At 42.0% G+C, this 17,874-nt stretch overlaps 1 protein-coding gene across 4 annotated transcripts in view; it reads right to left on the bottom strand.

Annotated features, from left to right (window-relative positions):
- hipk2 (homeodomain interacting protein kinase 2) overlaps positions 1-13,745 on the bottom strand; it is an 85,870-nt gene extending 72,125 nt beyond the window's left edge. For all 4 annotated transcript variants that reach the window (XM_074631783.1, XM_074631785.1, XM_074631784.1 and 1 more), the window contains exon 1: positions 13,323-13,745. In XM_074631783.1, coding sequence (XP_074487884.1) covers positions 13,323-13,341 — 19 coding nt within the window. In that variant the 5' untranslated portion in view covers positions 13,342-13,745. The remainder of the gene's footprint in view (positions 1-13,322) is intronic.
- Between the last annotated feature and the right edge of the window lie 4,129 nt (positions 13,746-17,874).

Below are 17,874 nucleotides of genomic sequence, written 5' to 3'. Positions count from 1 at the left end.
AGGAGGAGGAGGAGGAAGAGGAGGAGGAAGGGTGCAGAGTGGCTCTGGATTTCTTATTAATCAAATCACGAGTGTAGCAAGTGTACAAAGCGCAGCGCCAAACTTCCTCCCCACCGAGAAAGAAAAGAAAGAAAGACAGACAGAGGCGTTGTAATAAATGCTGCAGCTTAATGTTGAATGTGGGACAGAAAAACGATTTGTTCTGTGCAGACGTCTCGTGTGTGGCGGCATAAAAATGAGCAGAAGGGGGCTGAAAACCAATGGCACCTGTTAACTCGGGGCTCGACCACACCACGCCATTGACATCCACCGTGTGCGTCGTGCCGCGCTGCTTTGACTACAGTTGCAACAACAGTGCAGGGCCACGCAGGGACACCCACCTGATAAGCAGCCATTCTCCAGAATGCTTATCATGTACACACAGCACGAAACGCCCCACTACACCGCACTTCCTCTTATGTCATTAGGATCAACAATGACAGCTGGACACAATGTACTAATATAATGAGATCAACATTATGAGAACTGCAGGCGAAAAAACAGTAACCCGACACAGACACAACAATGGGGGAGGACACACAGATGAGTACAATGTTGGTACAATGGCAAATTGATTTGAGGGTGGGGGGGGCAGCGCGGTATGGATTTTTGCTGCGTGCCGACCGCGTCGCGCTATAATCTACAGACAAAGTGTGAGGTTTTTAGTGTGAATGCGAACGGCGGCCTTGTTTGCTGCCCTTGCAAACGTGCCGCAACCTGAGGTTTTTTGAAAGGACGGCGCTTCAGCGAGCGAAGGACAAAAGCCGGCAATACGCAAACATAAAATGGAATACAATGAGGCCGATGTTCACAAGGGGACACACACACACATGCCTGCATACACAAACACAAGGAGCCGGGTTCCTGTTAGCTACAGGAGTAGAATGAGGTTTGTAAAGGAAACCTTTTCCGAGATGGAGACCTTAATTTTATTTCTAAAAGGGTTTAACCTCTTCCTGGACTCACAAATATGATTATATCCTCAGACAAAGACGGTCAATTTTACAAATAATCCACCACAATTTTCATTTTGTGCGATCCCTAGTTATTTATGCATGGGTTTCCTAATATATTCCGAACAGGTATTCACTTTGTGAGGTTCAGATCTGTATTAACCCCTCTAATATGATTATCAAATCCAAAGTCTTAAGTGAGTTAACAGTCTTCGCTCTTTACTGCATTTCTGGAGCACTACTTGCAGTTGGTGCATTATTGATTCGGAGTGCAAAGTAACAGCAGGAGACAGTAAAAACTGAAGGCAAAGGCGGAGACAGTGGCAGGGAAAGATGAACAGCATTTTGAGAAGATGGCATCATTGCCCCACCCTGCCACCCTGCCCTGTCCCCTGGAACCGACTACTAAGAATTGGTTTTGGGTGTGTTCTTGGACTCGGGGTCAGAGTCTGCTTCTCCACTAATATCCAACAGAGACAGCTGCAATAATGCCTGTCCTGCTCCACCAAGGATGCACCCAACACCGCACACTAAACTCCCTGCATGTGTGCAGAATGTGTCAGTAGGCGTGTACCCACAGACACGCATCTCTGCATTTCTGAGACTCCGCATGTGTGTGTGTGTGTGTAATTTTATGACTATTGGTGCTTCTTAGGATTTCCTCAACTATGTGTCAAAGCTCTAAATTCTTAACTGTAACAACATGCATGAAACCACCATCCCAAAACACACGCACACACACCCACAGGGATTAATCTGATGCCCCACCCCTTTCAAAAACCCTTGCGATGAACCAGAGCGGAGGAACCAGTCCAACCTGACCAGGCACCTGGGGGACCAAACACACACAGGCAGGGCCACCACTTCCTGTATTTCCAAAACACGGCTGTATTTAAATGGCAAACTGATAAGGTTTTCTGAGGAGGAATGAGTTGCTAGGAAAAGATATTCATAAATTGAAATACCTTGCAGATTCCTTATTTTTTTCCGTTTGTTTTATGCACAGCTGGTAAAAAACAAAACTACCAATGCGTGGCTGTTGCTTTCAGCTCTCAGTTACTTGCAAGTTGTGACACACAGGCCAGTCGGTTTGTTTGATAGCGATAAGTGCGTGAAGCTAGGGCTGCACAATTAATCAAATATTATAGGGCTGTTTGTTGGCAAGAATCTGGAGATATGATACGTATCATGATACAGGGGTTACGATTCAATGCGATACTGTAAGTAAGGCGATATATTGCTTCTTTTTTTTTAAATCTAATTTTAGAAAAACTGTCATAGTATAAAGAACACGCCACCATATCACGCGTCATATCTTCGATGGTATAACACATGCGCAGTAAAATCTGGCCTGCACTCGCCGAAATTGAGCCAATCGCAACGCACGACCGCAGCTTCAGTTACACGCATGTGTTATACCCCATACCTAAAGATCCAAGTCCGCCCATGACCCAGCCTCCTTTCCATAGGCCTTGGTGCGGACTGTCCTCAGTGTGTCAAGGGTCTGCGGCAACGTCGGCAACCCACCGATTTATCATTGCTTTGTGGGTGTGACTTTTTTGTTGTCATCACCATTCATATCTGTACAACCAATGTGTTTGTGCTCTTGTAAACAATTTAATCATAATGTTTGTCATAAATCTAGCCTCTTCCTTTTCCTCTCCAAATGTAGCAGATTGATGCATTTAACTTTGAGATGTAGCCTACAAAATTTAGGGTGAAAATTCCTGTATTTTTTCAGCGCAGAGAAAAAAAAGTTTAAAACATAATTTTTTTTCCAACATCTTGAAGCCCTAATTTGTAAATTAGCAGGAATGTACAACAACATGTAAGTGACAGCGGAGCAATACAAATATTTTGACGCTGAAATCAATCGTGATAAATAATCGTGATCTCAATATTGATCAAAATAATCAGATCATCATTTTGGCCATAATCGTGCAGCTCACTTTTTACTGCCTCAAAGACGGCAGACGGGAAGAAACTGGCAACTTCTATCCATTACACATCAGAGCTCTCTATAACCCCCACTGCTCCCCCCGTCTCCCCCAGTATACTTCACCTCCCAACGCTATCAAATGCAAGCTGGAGATGGTGCGCATGCCTCCCCAGGCGACAAGAGTGCGTGGTATTTCAGTGGGGTGTGTGAAGCTGCTGCTCGGGGCCTATTAAGGCCACAGATCAGACTAATTTAGACTACAGATGCCTTTTTTTCTCCCTCGAAAATGCCTCGACATGCACCCCTGCCTTCATACTGCAGGTGACTCATCCACACACATGCTTGATAAATTGTTTTAATCTCCTAATCTCTCTTCATCGTCTCCTTTTTAACCCTCTCTCCTTCTGTAGCTCCTCTGTCTTTGACAAAGCAAGGAGGCCCACCACCGTACTATATATTCAAACAGTTTTTAAAAGATTACAGCACACACACACACACACACAAATACATGCTCTCATACAAATTTAGCAAAGCATATGTGTCCTTAATCCAACTGACAGTGTGTCGTAAACATGGCTGTTGAGTCCTTTTTGGCCACAGAGCTGAGGTAATAAATACGGCTGGCCAACTCAGCCCTCTGCGTCTGATTCAGCGTGAAAATCATGGCTTTAGCCGATTATATTTACAGCGTTCTCGCAGTCGCAAATAGCAGCCAATGCCAGGCAGGAAACGGCTATTCTGACCATCAGTTTAACTCCCACACACGCTGAGAAGTACACATTTGAATTGGCTTGCATGAAAGGTAAACACCTTCAGAAGGAAAAGAAGAGCTGTTTGGTTTTACAATTATAATCATTATGATATATGACAAACTTTGTTTAGCAAATCACAGGAAACAAGATCCATCGACTGGAGGAATTTGGATTTGTTCCTGTGGTCTCAACTCCCAGCTGAGTAGTGGCTGAGAGGGATTTTAACAGATGGAAAAGATGACCTGTGGGAAGCCAGTAAATAATGATTCATCACACTGTAAGATGCTCTACTGTGAATAAAGGTAGAAATGCCAATAGTGTGTTATAGCCTAGCTGTATACAGGCTATTCAAAAGGATCTGAATGAGGTTACTGAGACGGTGCCACTTAAACCTGCTGTAGGCAGAATGTTTTTGGCAGTGTGGCAAATCGCAATATATTGAATCGTAACCCCTGTATCGTGATACGTAACGTATCGTCAGATTCTTGTTAATACACAGCCCTATTCCGTTTTATAAAAATAACTTTTTTGAATCATATTTGCTCTGTTTCTACCCACTGCAGCCTTAACGCTGCCATGATTGTGTCCAAATGTCTTTAATGCTTTATGAATGCAGAACTCTGTCTCACAGAGCCTGGACCACTCTGGAGCAGTAAAGGAAAGAGAACAGGTCCTCATAGCTAAAGGTCAACTTCTGGCCTTTTTCTGGGCCAGCTTCTCTAAAAGTGATGGAGGGGTGGCAGAGCGTTGGTGTGTGTGTGGTAGCAGCTGCTGGGCTCCATCAGGGGAGCTGAGGGGCGGACGGCGTTGATCCCAGATGTAAAGCGGAGACAGGTTAAAGGAGACGAGGGGTGAGATGTAACCCCAACACCACCACCACCACCACCGCCACCACCACCCAAATCCCTCTTAGACCACTGACCCCCCTCAAGCTATACGCTGACCTCTGGCAGTGCCTCTAAGGCCCCCGGGCCCCCTACAAGAGGGTATTCACCTCTCCACCCCAGCTCCACTGGCTCCCTCCCTCCGTTTTCTTGCCTTATACTTTTTCAATCTCTGTCACTCCCCGTCTCTCTGCCATTCTCCCTCTCGCTCTCTGTCTCTCAGGCTTGAATGGAGGGGTCATTCAAAAGGCTGCCAGGCAGAGCTGCTGGCTGGCCAGGATGGTAGCCTGAGGCTTTGAAGTGAAGAGTGGATCTGAAAAGGTGTACAGCTTGTTTTTCTCATGCTGCAACACACTTGGGCAGCAGAAACATAAACAGGTACTGCCATTTGTAGTAATAATAACTCTCTCTATGTATGCCTATACTTAAACTTTATAAGAATAGTTACACAAACTTACTTATGAGGAGTGTATGAGTGAACATTTTTAATAATAAATGTCACTATTGTTTCTGTTTTGTGAGTGCTAAAGTTCTTCAAAGCTACACAAACAGTGCATGCTTCAACTATAAATGTACTAAAATAAAAAAAGCACTTTGTTGGAACTAAAAAAAAAAGTAATAGGACTAGCGAAGGCATAACCATTCCTTCAAACCTTTCTACATTTTTTATAAACCTCCATTAAACAACCACAATCATTCACTTATGCTGCAACTGAATGTTACTAAATGTCTTCAGAGATTCTCATGCAGCTGTGAGGAAATATGTCTTACAGTTAGGACATTCAGCGTTTCTTCATGTCAGCACTGGAGTGGTATTAGAGGAGCCACAAGATAGTCTAATTGAATCAATGACTTTTTAACATCTCTCTCTCTACATTCTCCCTTAAAAGCTCATAAAATCTCGGTTTCCAGCGTTCAGTACAAGCGAAGAAATCATTTTCTCCACATATGTGAATATCAAATAGACATAGAGACCTTTTCACTACATCTCATGACTATAATTCTTAAAACCCTCGGAGAGATTTCCATCAACACACTTCCACCTCCTGCTCCTTTCGATGTGTAACTTGTAGGGCTTCAAATTAAAATATTGAATCGCAATTAATCGCATGATTGTCCATAGTTAATCACAATTAATCGCAAATTAATCACACATTTTTTGTATCTGTTCAAAATGTACCTTAAAGGGAGATTTGTCAAGTATTTAATCAACATGGGAGTGGACAAATATGCTTTATGCAAATATATGTATATATTTATTATTGGAAATCAATAAACAACACAAAACAATGATAAATATTGTCCAGAAACCCTCACTGGTACTGCATTTAGCATAAAACAATATGCTCAAATCATAACATGGCAAACTGCAGCCCAACAGGCAACAACAGCTGTCAGTGTGTCAGTGTGCTGACTTGACTATGACTTGCCCCAAACTGCATGTGATTATAATAAAGTGGGCATGTCTGTAAAGGGGAGACTCGTGGGTACCCATAGAACCCATTTACATTCACATATCTTGAGGTCAGAGGTCAAGGGTCCCCTTTGAAAATGGCCTACAGTTTTTCCTCGCCAAAATTTAGCGCAAGTTTGGAGCGTTATTTGGCCTCCTTCTCGACAAGTTAGCATGACATGGTTGGTATCAATAAATTCCTTAGGTTAGTTTCATATGATGCCAGTATCTTCACTCTAGCTTTAAAACTATGCCCACTACAACATAAAAACTGAAAGTTGCATTAATGTGTTAAAGAAATTAAATGAATGTGCGTTATTGACTTTGACAGCCCTAGTAACTTGTTAGTTTACTGTGTAGTGAAACTGATCTTTCACTGGGAATACAGGATTCCTAAGAGGTCTGAACTAAATTAAGAATAAAAGACATCACTTGAGAGGGAGGAGGCGCCTATCTGTAACAGTGACTGACACTTTTTTATTTCCATTTCTGTCTAGCACGAGGATGTGTCATCATCACAACTGCTTTCCCGCTAATAGAATGATGAGAATCACACAGCATGTAGAGAAAGAGAGAAAAAATAATGAGATTGAATAAGAAGATGAGTAGTGGAGGATGAATGTAGGTGTAGAGCAAATATTGCACAAAAAGCGGGCGGGGGAAAGGAAAGGGCCAAAGCTGCTCATTTCCATGCCTGTTGACTCCTTTGACTACCGCGGTCCTCGTCTATTTGCCGTCTCCTTTCTCTGTTCTGTGCCTTTTTCGCCTCCTGGCTCTGAACAGAAACGGGCTCGAGCGCTCGTCTGAGCTTTGAAGTCCTTTGGTTATCAGCCAAGCGTGGCGCTGTACCTGCAGCCATCTGTGAAGGGGCCGCCAGCAGCCACCCATCGCTCCACTTCCCTTCCATGACCGAGAGAGGCCGGAGCCAGGAGTGGCGATGGGGCTGGCAGCGCCACTTAGTCCACATTGGCTGGACATGGCATAGCTGTGAGAGCATATACCCTAAAAACACCGACCTCAGTGCCCTAGTGTTATAAGTCAATCCCTCGCTGCTCATTTCAATATCTGTCTGTAAACACTCTCTATCCTCCTCGCCCTCCCACCTCGTCTCCTTCACTCGGAAGAAGAAGAGGAAGAGTGTGGCGGTTATGAAAGGCTTGATTAAAAACTGCAAACCATTTTTCACTCCGCGCTTGGTGTAATGTGAAGAGACGGTTGGGATCTTTTGTTTAAATGAAGTGGCTGTGAGTGCGGTAGTTGCCTTCACCATCCAGCTGTAGTATCTTACATCATCCGCTGTCTTTTGCACCACATCCAAGGCTTTGTTCAACTTTGTTTTTTTACCAGCTTCACGTGTGCAATGTGACGTGTCAAGTTGAAAGGACCAAATTAGCCGGTGATAAATGCAGCCAGCAGCACGGCAGCTCTCTTCCAGAGAGTGCCATGTCAAATGGACTGGTATGGGGTTTGGGGTGGGGGGGGGGGGGGGGACATTATCACAAACAGTAGGATTAAGACCTGGGACAATGTGTGACACAAACAAGCTGGTTTGGGGGTTTAGTAGTGATGGCAATAAGACAAGCCATGCAGGGGGGGGGGACTGAGTGAGGCGGGAAGCGGTGGGGGAGTCTGAGGGCTTTTTGGAAGGGGGGGGGGTCATGATTAGGGAGAACAAAAAAGCTACAGTAGTTAGACCTCTTCTCAAACCAGCCTCCAATTACACACACACACATTCATGGGGGCTTCCAATCTGGCCATCAGGCTGTTGCTGAAGTGTCACATGGGCACCATGTGTGCTGGCCAATGGCCTCTCGGCTTATCAACAAACAGAGCGGGATGGAAGGACAGATAAGAGATGGATGTGGGGGTGGGGCGGGGAATGGGTGTGGGGGTCATTGGCGAATGATGATTGCAAAGTGAGAATGCAGTATGTGGCATGAGAGTCAAACACTGATCATGCTCACGCTGTGCAATATTATTCACTTACATATACTGTATGTATATATATATATTAAAATGATTTGACACCTTCGGCATATAAAGTGCCCTTTATGCTCGAGGAATCCCGTGTAATTATTGCTTAGCGGGTCCAAGTTAACAAAAGGCTTCATTCACTCTGCGCTGTGTGGAGAAGCAGTAAAATGTGAACCTTTGTTTGAACCGTGGGCTCTCGTAGCAGATGTGTCATAAGGTGCAGCACTTTTTAACAGATGCTACTCTCATCCTCGCTGGAGAGCGGTTATTAAGTTACTTTTAGCAAGAGGACGTTCTCTAGATGTAAGAGGTTACATTTGTCTATTTCGGTCTCTCACGCTGATCCTCAAATACAAGGACGTGGACCTTTTTTTAGACAATGTACACAGGCACCCCACTGAGAATGAAAAAATTGTTTCCAAAAGGCGACAAAAACGTTCAGATAATAAATCACACATTCAGCATTCAAAGAATTAAAAGAAACTGTGAGTTGTGTGTTTGCAGTGTTAATTACGGCAATAAAGGGTACCTTTAGATGCAGATATCACATATTTGCACTAGAGCTGTCAAAGTTAAGGCCATAATAATGCGTTAAATTTCTTTTAATGCATTGTAGCAGGCTCGGTTTTAAAGCTAGTGAAGATACTGGCATCGTATGAAACAGAACTAAGGAATCCATTGGTACTAACCATGACATACTAGCTTGTGAAGGAGGCTAAATAATGCTCCAAACTTACGCTAAATTTTGGCGAGGGAAAACCAGCATGGCCATTTTCAAAGGGGTCCCTTGACCTCTGACCTCAAGATATATGAATGAAAATTGGTTCTATGGGTACCCACGAGTCTCCCCTTTACAGACATGCCCACTTTATGATAATCACATGCAGTTTGGGGCAAGTCATAGTCAGGTCATCACACTGACACACTGACAGCTGTTGTTGCCTGTTGGGCTGCAGTTTGCCATGTTTTGATTAGAGCATATTTTTTAATGCTTAATGCAGTACCTGTGAGGACAATGGACAGGTTTATTGACAATAATTCTCATTGTTTTGTGTTGTTAATTGATTTCCAATAAAAAAAGATATACATGTACATACATTTGCATAAAGCAGCATATTTTTCCCACTCCCATGTTGATAAGAGTATTAAATACTTGACAAATCTCCCTTTAAGGTACATTTTGAACAGATAAAAAATGATGAACGATTAATCGTGATTAACTATTTCAATCGATTGACAGCCCTAATATGCCACTTAAATATAAACTGTTATATTACAGGTCATAAAGTAAAGCAACTTTAAGATGCCTGCTACACTAGCTTCCTCCTTAACAGAGCCTGGAGCCGTTACACTGCTAGTCAGAGCCAGAGGCAGCTGTTCCACACAAGCTGACACCATACACAGTGTGAAACAACAGTGCAGGAGGGGGGGGGGAAAAGGCCTTCACACATGCATGACAACCAACACGGAAATGCCTTGTGTAAGCAGTCGACAGTGTTGAGGCTCCATCCCAGCCAGCCTCCCCCTCCTTCTCCTTCGATAAAAACCAACTAATGTCAGCAATTGATGTGGTCTCCTGCTTCAAGGACCTCGGAGCCCGGCTTTCGGAGTTGTTTCCGAGAGAGGTCTGAAACATATGGCAGAAGCACTAAAACAGGAGGCTTACTGACTGAGGAGAAAATGAGAATTGCAAAGTCCCCCTGCATCTCAATTGAATTTCCTCCAGAGCCAGAAGAATGATGTGCTGGAGTACTGTAGGCAGTTTTACTCCAGAGAAATTTGCTGAAAAGAGTATATGAAAAGTTGATCCTGCTGAAGTAGCCAGACGTGTTCTGCTCATATTCAAGGCTGGGCCTCCTGTGTCAGACTGGCCTCTACTAACCTGTCATTTCAGTTCAGGCTGACAACTCCCCCCCACACCTCACACCCCAAACTCCCCACCCCTCATCTGTTTCCAAAACCCTCAGATCACACCTGTGAACTATTTCAGCACATCAGAGCGTTCACATATTCCCTTGTCTTCAACCGAGAGCTCCAAACACACACACACACACACCTCATCTCACACAAAACTCACATTCTATCTCCCTCCAAAGCCTCAGCTTCTTCTACTAAATGCTTCAACAAATCAATAGCACAAAGGATCCCCGAACACTGGATTTCTCTATTCCTTTTCAGATAGGAAGCTTTGAATAATGCAAAAGCAATACTTGTAAAGACAGCTTATCCATTTTCATAACCCCTTTCGGCGCAAACCGCCTTCCAAAACAAGTCACGAGGTGATGCATCGGGTCGACAAATAGATCAAAACGGACGCTGAGTGACAGTGAAAAACAAGAGATAAACATTCACAATGGCAACGACGAGGGTTTTGCACACCCACAGTACAGGGTTTTGAGTGATGACCGTTCTTTCCTGTGAGCTATTTAACTATCATCTCTTTCCAACTGTTTAGCTATCCTCCCTCTCCTGGGCCTTTCTCCCTCTCCGCCCTGGATAGTGAAGAGCTAAACACACCACCCAGCTTGTCATAACAGTCCGGAAGAGAGACCCTCCTCGGTTCCCCTGACTCTGCCACGGGACGCCGCCGCCACCGCCGCCGCCGCCCCCCCGAAGGCCCCCGGGGTTCTTCCTGCAATTCTAATCAAAGTTTAAAAAAGCTGCAACCTTGGGAGTCTACGCCTGGGTCGCGGCCTGTGAGGAAGATATCAATCAAGCGGGTCCAAACAAGCGTGAGGGGGAAGAAGAGGGAGGGGAGACGGAGAGAGTTGAGGGCCGTCTCTGAGAAAGTCTGTCCTTCTGTCCTCAAGAGGAGCAACTTCCCCCTACAAAACGAGGGCAGGGTGCATTCCCCATACCTGGAAAACCACGAGGTAATTCAAAGTCGCATTAACACATAATGGCGGTGTGGATGGATAAATCATTAATCTGCCCTGTGATGCTGCAGCGCCTGTCACCACTATCATCATCATCATCAGCCTCTGAGTCATACGTTTTTTTCCAGGCGTGAATGAATGAATGGATCCTCTCTGGAATAGTATGCTGATTGACCTGCGAGAGGCAGATCTGCAAATGAAGTTGCCTTCCAAGCATGGTGCCCAGCTCTGCAGCTGTCTAATCCTCTCGCAGGCACTGCCCTGCAAATGGGTGACGACGGCACATGTGCGCAGAAGCATGTACCCGGATAGAGACAGATGCACACGCAGGCATGAGCACGCCACAACACCAATATCTAGCCAGGGATAGAGGGCAGGCAGGCAAGGGTTTGGCGGTGTGTGAATATTAGCTTTTTCCACAGCTGGGGGCGGCTGGACCTGCTCCGTTCATCAGACATCCATCAAGGTGTCAGTTTGGGTTATGAGACCAGGCTCCCAGGGTGATCAGACCGCTGCCCTGCCTGCCAGCAGGCCCGCCTGATGGCCTTCTGTCTGGGCCAAGAAGGACCAAAGGCAAACACGTAAAAAAAGCAAAACCAACAGGAGCATGGACACAACAATCACAAGCTTCATGTTTAAACAAGTTCATCAAACAAAAACAAAATGTCTACTGTAAAATGTTTTCCATCAGCAAGCTCAACTTTAAACTATCAAAGGAAGCAGTTAATCATATAGATTTAAGTTATTAGCCGGCCTGCAGCAGAGGGTGAGTAATCACCATAATAGCCGGTCTACGTGAAGGGCCCCCCAAACCTATTTTCCACAGGAGACTTCGGTCCTTTCCATGACTGCTCTACATAACAGGCCTCTCCAACACCGAGGAGGACAGGCAAGGTAATTAATTCCCCCTGCCGCCTCTTTCTCTTCCCTTCTCCTCCTCCTCTCCACGGCGGAGGGGAAAGCCGGGGAATGTAATTTACACTAATTACCTTTTGCATAGGAGTCTCATTTCAACTTTCCTTTTCATGTTGGAAACGCCGCCGTCGTCTCGGGCTATGCCTGTGAGCTCCAACACCCCCTAATGAAACATCTCTACAATATTCCTACAGTGACATCACAACTGCAATCAGTGAGGAGTTTTTGTTGTTCACCATACTCTATCTTCTATAACAGCCTATTAACCTAAACATTCCCATTAGAACCCACTTTTTGCTTGTGATATTTCTATAATGTCACTTTTGAAATGTGTACTTTTAAATAGTTCTTTTTTCTCAATGGTAGTTTTGAATATAGAAGAGAAAGGGGTTCCCTTTAACGCCAGCAGAGGGACTATAGAGTATCAACATGAGGCTGCTCAAAAATAAATATTGGAAACATCAAGGGGTCATCATTTTGCTTTGTGCTACTATTCAATTTGCAGGAGCTTCAGATCAGCATGTAATCCCTCTGTTTTGCTTTGGAAATACTGTTAAAGGTCATCTGTCTCTATTGTGTGTCAGAAAAGCATCTCTACAGTTAAGTATAGCTACCACTTCTGATTCATTACAGCAGAATTAGAGCAAAATCTAACATGCAATCTTATTATACTAATGCCCCGGTGTTACCATAGTATCTAATCTATTTGTATTAGTGTCAGTTGTACCATCCACATCCCCCCACCCTCCTGATCATGCACGGATTATAATGCACCGTTTAACATGTATAACCCACCTTTTGCAACCACTTTGCAAAGCAAACAGTACTAGTAATTGTGTGTAAAATGACTGTTAGAATAAAAGAAAAACCTGCAAACAGTTTAGAGAAGCATGCAGGAGGAGCATATTCTCTCTATTCGATTAGTCACAGCTACAATGCTGCAGCAGATAGAAAATAAACGCTGGATTTTATAAGCTTGCTTTTGGTTTCCCGGAAGAAAAAACATTTGAACGAATTGAGAGAAAGGTACTGGAGAAGATGATGATGTTCAGATCTTCCAGTTTGAAATAATTGGTGACATAGAAAAGAATGAGGGTGAATAAGAGGGATCGGTCTCCGACCTTCTTTCATTCCTTCTTTAAGCAGCAGAGCTAGAATTAGTACCAGGAACAAACACAACATTTACAACACTGTGTGTGTGTAACACATGCTTGTATTTGACCTTATTCAGGAAGGTTTGCAGCCTTATTTTAGCTCAGACTGGCAGCTCAATCTGTACTCTTATAATTGGGACCAGCAGCACTAATGCACCGGGCTGCATGGATGTGACAGGTAGGTTTAGATATTATAATGGGAATATTTATATGTTTTAAATGCTGAAAGAGGAGAGAGGTTGCAAACGCATCTCTCTCTCTCTCCGTATATCAGTCGCAATTCAATTGTAGCACAATTGATATACAGTATATCTATAGGCTCAGTGACGGAGCTCCGCACCAGAGGAGGAGGAAAAACAGCCCATTTGTCAGGAGCATCTTACCTTCGTATACAGGGGCCATCGGTGCAAGGGTTTCTGTTATTCATGGCAAAAAATAAAGCGAGATTTCTGCTCAAAACTCAATGAAAATCTGCCATCTTGGAACAGTAGTGCTGATGATGAGAGAGTCTCCGCGGCGGTCTCCTCCTGCATTACTGGCCCGGTTCATTAGAGAGGAAAACGATCATAATCCAGATCCAGTGCGACGGTTCCGACCGGAGGAGAGCGACCAGAACCGGAGAGGAGAGGAGAGAGAGGCTGCTCAGAGCTGCTCAGGTCCCCGCCTGCTGCTGTGTTGTTCCTGGAGGCTCCGGTGATGAGAGAGAGAGCCTGCGGTGACAGGTTTACTTCAGCTATTGTGCGACATGTCTGTGGAGTGAGGAGTGAGTCTCTCTGCAAAAGTTGCAGTGGTCAGAGAGCGCAGCGAGTTTGGTTGTACAGTGAGAGAGTCGAGCGACGAGCGAGTCGATGGAGGCGACGAGGAGACGCATCATCACTCTGTCTGTCTGGACTCACAAACAACAATCATATCATCATTATCATCATTTACAGGGGGGATATTACAACAACAACAAATAACAATAAACAACAATTTGCATAAAAAGGGGAAAAAAGAGAAGAATAAGAGAGCTTTAGAGTATCAACCATACGAGTCTATACAAGTTTATTTCTATGACACATTTTAAACACAAAAGGCAGTTCAACGTGATTTACATACAGTAAGGTGAATAAAAAATATTAGAAAAAACATTTAAAACACAATAAAATGTACATATAAAATGTTAATAGTAATGAGTACATATTAGAAAAAAAAGATAGAGTAAAAGAAAAGAAAAATAGACAATATCATAGACCAGAAATACAGTTATAATGCACTAATAAATACTACTAGGCCTACCTAGCCTACCATTACTACTGGTCTACTACTTATAACGTATGTCAAGTTATTTATTCATTTTGAGGAGGTAATGGATGGATAGGAGGTTGGATGTGTACACTGATAAAAAAAACAACAACAACAACCCCCAATGTGATTTAATGTGATAGCCTACTACTACTACGAATAATAATAATAATAATAACAATACCAGTAATAGTAATAAAATAATAAAATATATAATATTAATAGTAATATAACAGTGATAAAATAATAACAACATGATAATGATAATAGAATAAATATAATAATAAAGAAGTTATAAAATAATAACAACCATAATAATGATAATAGAATAAATATAATAATAAAGAAGTAATACAATAATAACAACCATAATAATAATAGTTATAATAATAATAATAATAATAATAATAGTAATAAAATAATAATATATATCATATTAATAGTAAAAATAACAGTCATAAAATGATACCAACAACAATAATAATAATAATAGTAATAATAATAATGATGATGATGATAATAATAATAATAATAATAATAACAGTCATAGTAATCAAAATAATAATAGATATAATATTAATAGTAATAATAACAGTGATAAAATAATAACAACCATAATAATGATAATAGAATAAATATAATAATAAAGAAGTAATAAAATAATAACAACCATAATAATAATAGTTATAATAATAATAATAATAATAATAATAATAATAATAATAATATTAAAATAATAATGGGTATCATATTAATAATAATAATAATAATAAAGAAGAATAAGGCATAGAAGTGAAGTAAACAGGCTGCTTAATGTTACATCATGTAGTTATTTGGACGTGATGTGACTCAGAAACAGCTGTCGACATTATTTTCACAGGCTGCCGTGCAAAGTGCATGTGTGTCGGATGACTCTGCGTGTGTTTGGTCGTGCCTGCGCGCTCTGTGGAGCTGGAGCGCTCCTACAGTAGGCTACAGTATGTGCATGACGACATGAGGGTTTGCACAGAATGAACTGGAGCGGAATCGGATTACATAGACTCACACAAATGTGAGTAATCTGTCATTTACCAGCGACCCTAAAATGCACTCCCAGCAGTATGCGCACCAAACCTCTAAATTAAACATGTCGCTTTAGACGTGTGGGCGGTTGTTAATATAGCAGCAGTGCATTAGAGAGCAGAGCTGCTTCACCCTCCTATAGCCTACCAAAGTACACTAAGCTGCAAATAAATGTGAAAGCTATACATGCTTTGATCTCACCGTTGCAGGACAAAAAATAATCATCTATTTCATCACACAAAGTTGCATTGTCTCCCTGTGAAAAAGCAATCAGTGATGCTCTATCTTCAGCAGATAATGTGCATGTTTCTAAGCCATGCAGCTTTGCAGTGAGTTGTGCAATTACTCATTCAATTTAAGTATGTCACAGGGCCTTCAGCGTGCATCATATACATAGAGCTGACCACTGCACATGAAAGTGGTGATGTAACTGTAGAACATACATAACAGACTGTAGAAGGAGGTCTTATAGAGGCCCACAGGGTGGTGCAGACCTGTATTTGTTTGGCATTAAAAACAGTAATGCAATTCTCCCATCGGCAGTGCATTGTTTATTCATGCTACTTCCTCAACAAAAGCCACTAGAATGTTCCTAAAGGGACCTACTGTGTACCACGCTGTGGTGAACTGCTCAATACCGAGAGTATGCTGAGCATGTAAGACATAATATTGAGAATATACTGAATATACAATAACAATAAGTCCTAAACTGTATGGTACAGTGTCTTTATATAGTATTCTTCTAAATCTTTCATAGGTTTATCCTTATTATTTTATAGGTTTCAATTGCCACACTTTTTTTTGTAGTTGCATTGAGGCTTAAAGCAGATCTGTGCAGGGCTGTAGTGGGGATTTGAGCAATAAGGAAAAATGCTAACTTGTGCTTCTTAATTGCTGGTTTTACAACAGGGGGAAAAAAGCAGGTGCCAGTCTTTCTCACAAGGAAGTGTCTGTGTGGCATAAAGGCACTCAAACACTACAGGGCCCCCCTCAGGACAATCAGCAAGTCTGAAAACCCTGAAATAGAGAAAGGATACAAATCATTCTTCTGTTTCCTGCAAATCTGATCAGAAACATCGGATTTATTGTGTATGACCAAATAAACGTTGCTATTGCGCCTCCCTTAGGCCTTTTAGTCCAATTATAAAAAGGTGAAATGGAGCAGTGAGACATATCCTTCCCCTCTTCTCCTGTTTCCTAAAAATCCAAGCATCCAAATCCTTTGTTTTATAGATATATGGTCCATTTTTTAAAATGTAGCTTTCATTCGTATTAATAATATTTTACTCACTAGGTTAATTTTAAGGATTGTATAAATGTGGCGACACAGCTTTACACAGTCTGATCAAAATATTGAAACTTATTTGGAGATTTTAAAAAAAAGTGAACGTACTCAAAATGTTCATTGCAGTCATTCATTGCATGGCGAGATTGTGTTCACTCTCAACTACAGTATGAAAGTGCACTCTAGGCTGAGGTTGAACCAGGATAGTTCTGCAAAAGGCATTTCCCAACTGTTTGGGAAAGAACTTAAAAGTTCAATTTCACCTTTCACTTCCCAACAAGTGTTTTATGTGAAACTGAAGACTTCTATAAAATCTTTCTAACCGCTAGAGTTGCTTTCCCGCCTCTATCTCAACAAAAAATGGTAATTAACACCCCACTTTAAATTTCGAAATGTCCGAACACAGCAATAAAGTTTCCCAGAAGTTTCATTAAAGCTCAGTCAGGGGTGTTGAAGACATCGTGCGTGACAGAAAGACCAACAGATGATGACATGCTGAACAGACGGACAGATGGTCCGGGGCAATTACTTTGGATTAATGCAGCTCCCTTCCCCCAAGTTCATCACGTAGGACAAATATGAGTCACAGACCAGAACCACAAATCCCAGTGAGTCACGCTAACACACAGGTGGATGTGGGGCATGTGGATATATCTTACTCAACAATAAATCAGATTAATAATTAATAAGGGGCGGGAGGTTGACTGTAAAAAGATAGCCAGAGATAACTAAAATAATATTGAAACAATTTCAACTAAAAGTTAATAAAAGTTACAATTTTTCTTAATTTTATTGTAATAAAAAAAGACACAGTCGTGTTACTGCCGGCAGTGCAGTATGTGCAATTATAATAGAGCCCCAGGCCTCCAGGGCCCCCGCTAATACTAACTGCTTCTCCAGCCATAGCATACACACCCTCTCACAACGAAATATCAGCTGCTGCTGTTATAGATTATAATTCTTACAGTATTTAATGCACAATTATTTTAAATATGTACATATTGTCACTGTTAATAGAAATCCTACTCACTGTACATACAGTATACAGACATCTTCACATGTACATACTGTACATAATCATCCAGTCCATTTATATCCATTCAGTATTTACTTATCTGCACTATGTGTATTGTTTACACTTGTATATAGATGTTTTTTATTTTATTTCTTATTTTATTACTGGTCATTGGTGTTTTTATGTATATTTATATATACACCTATTTGTTCACTACTTGTATAAGTAAATAACAGTCCTGTCTATTCTTTACCTTTATTTGTCCATATGTACTTGGCAAATAAATCTG

The sequence above is a fragment of the Sebastes fasciatus genome, chromosome 4 (genome assembly GCF_043250625.1).
Source record: "Sebastes fasciatus isolate fSebFas1 chromosome 4, fSebFas1.pri, whole genome shotgun sequence".
Classification (NCBI taxonomy): Eukaryota; Metazoa; Chordata; class Actinopteri; order Perciformes; family Sebastidae; genus Sebastes; species Sebastes fasciatus.
This window is presented reverse-complemented; position numbering and strand designations above follow the sequence as displayed.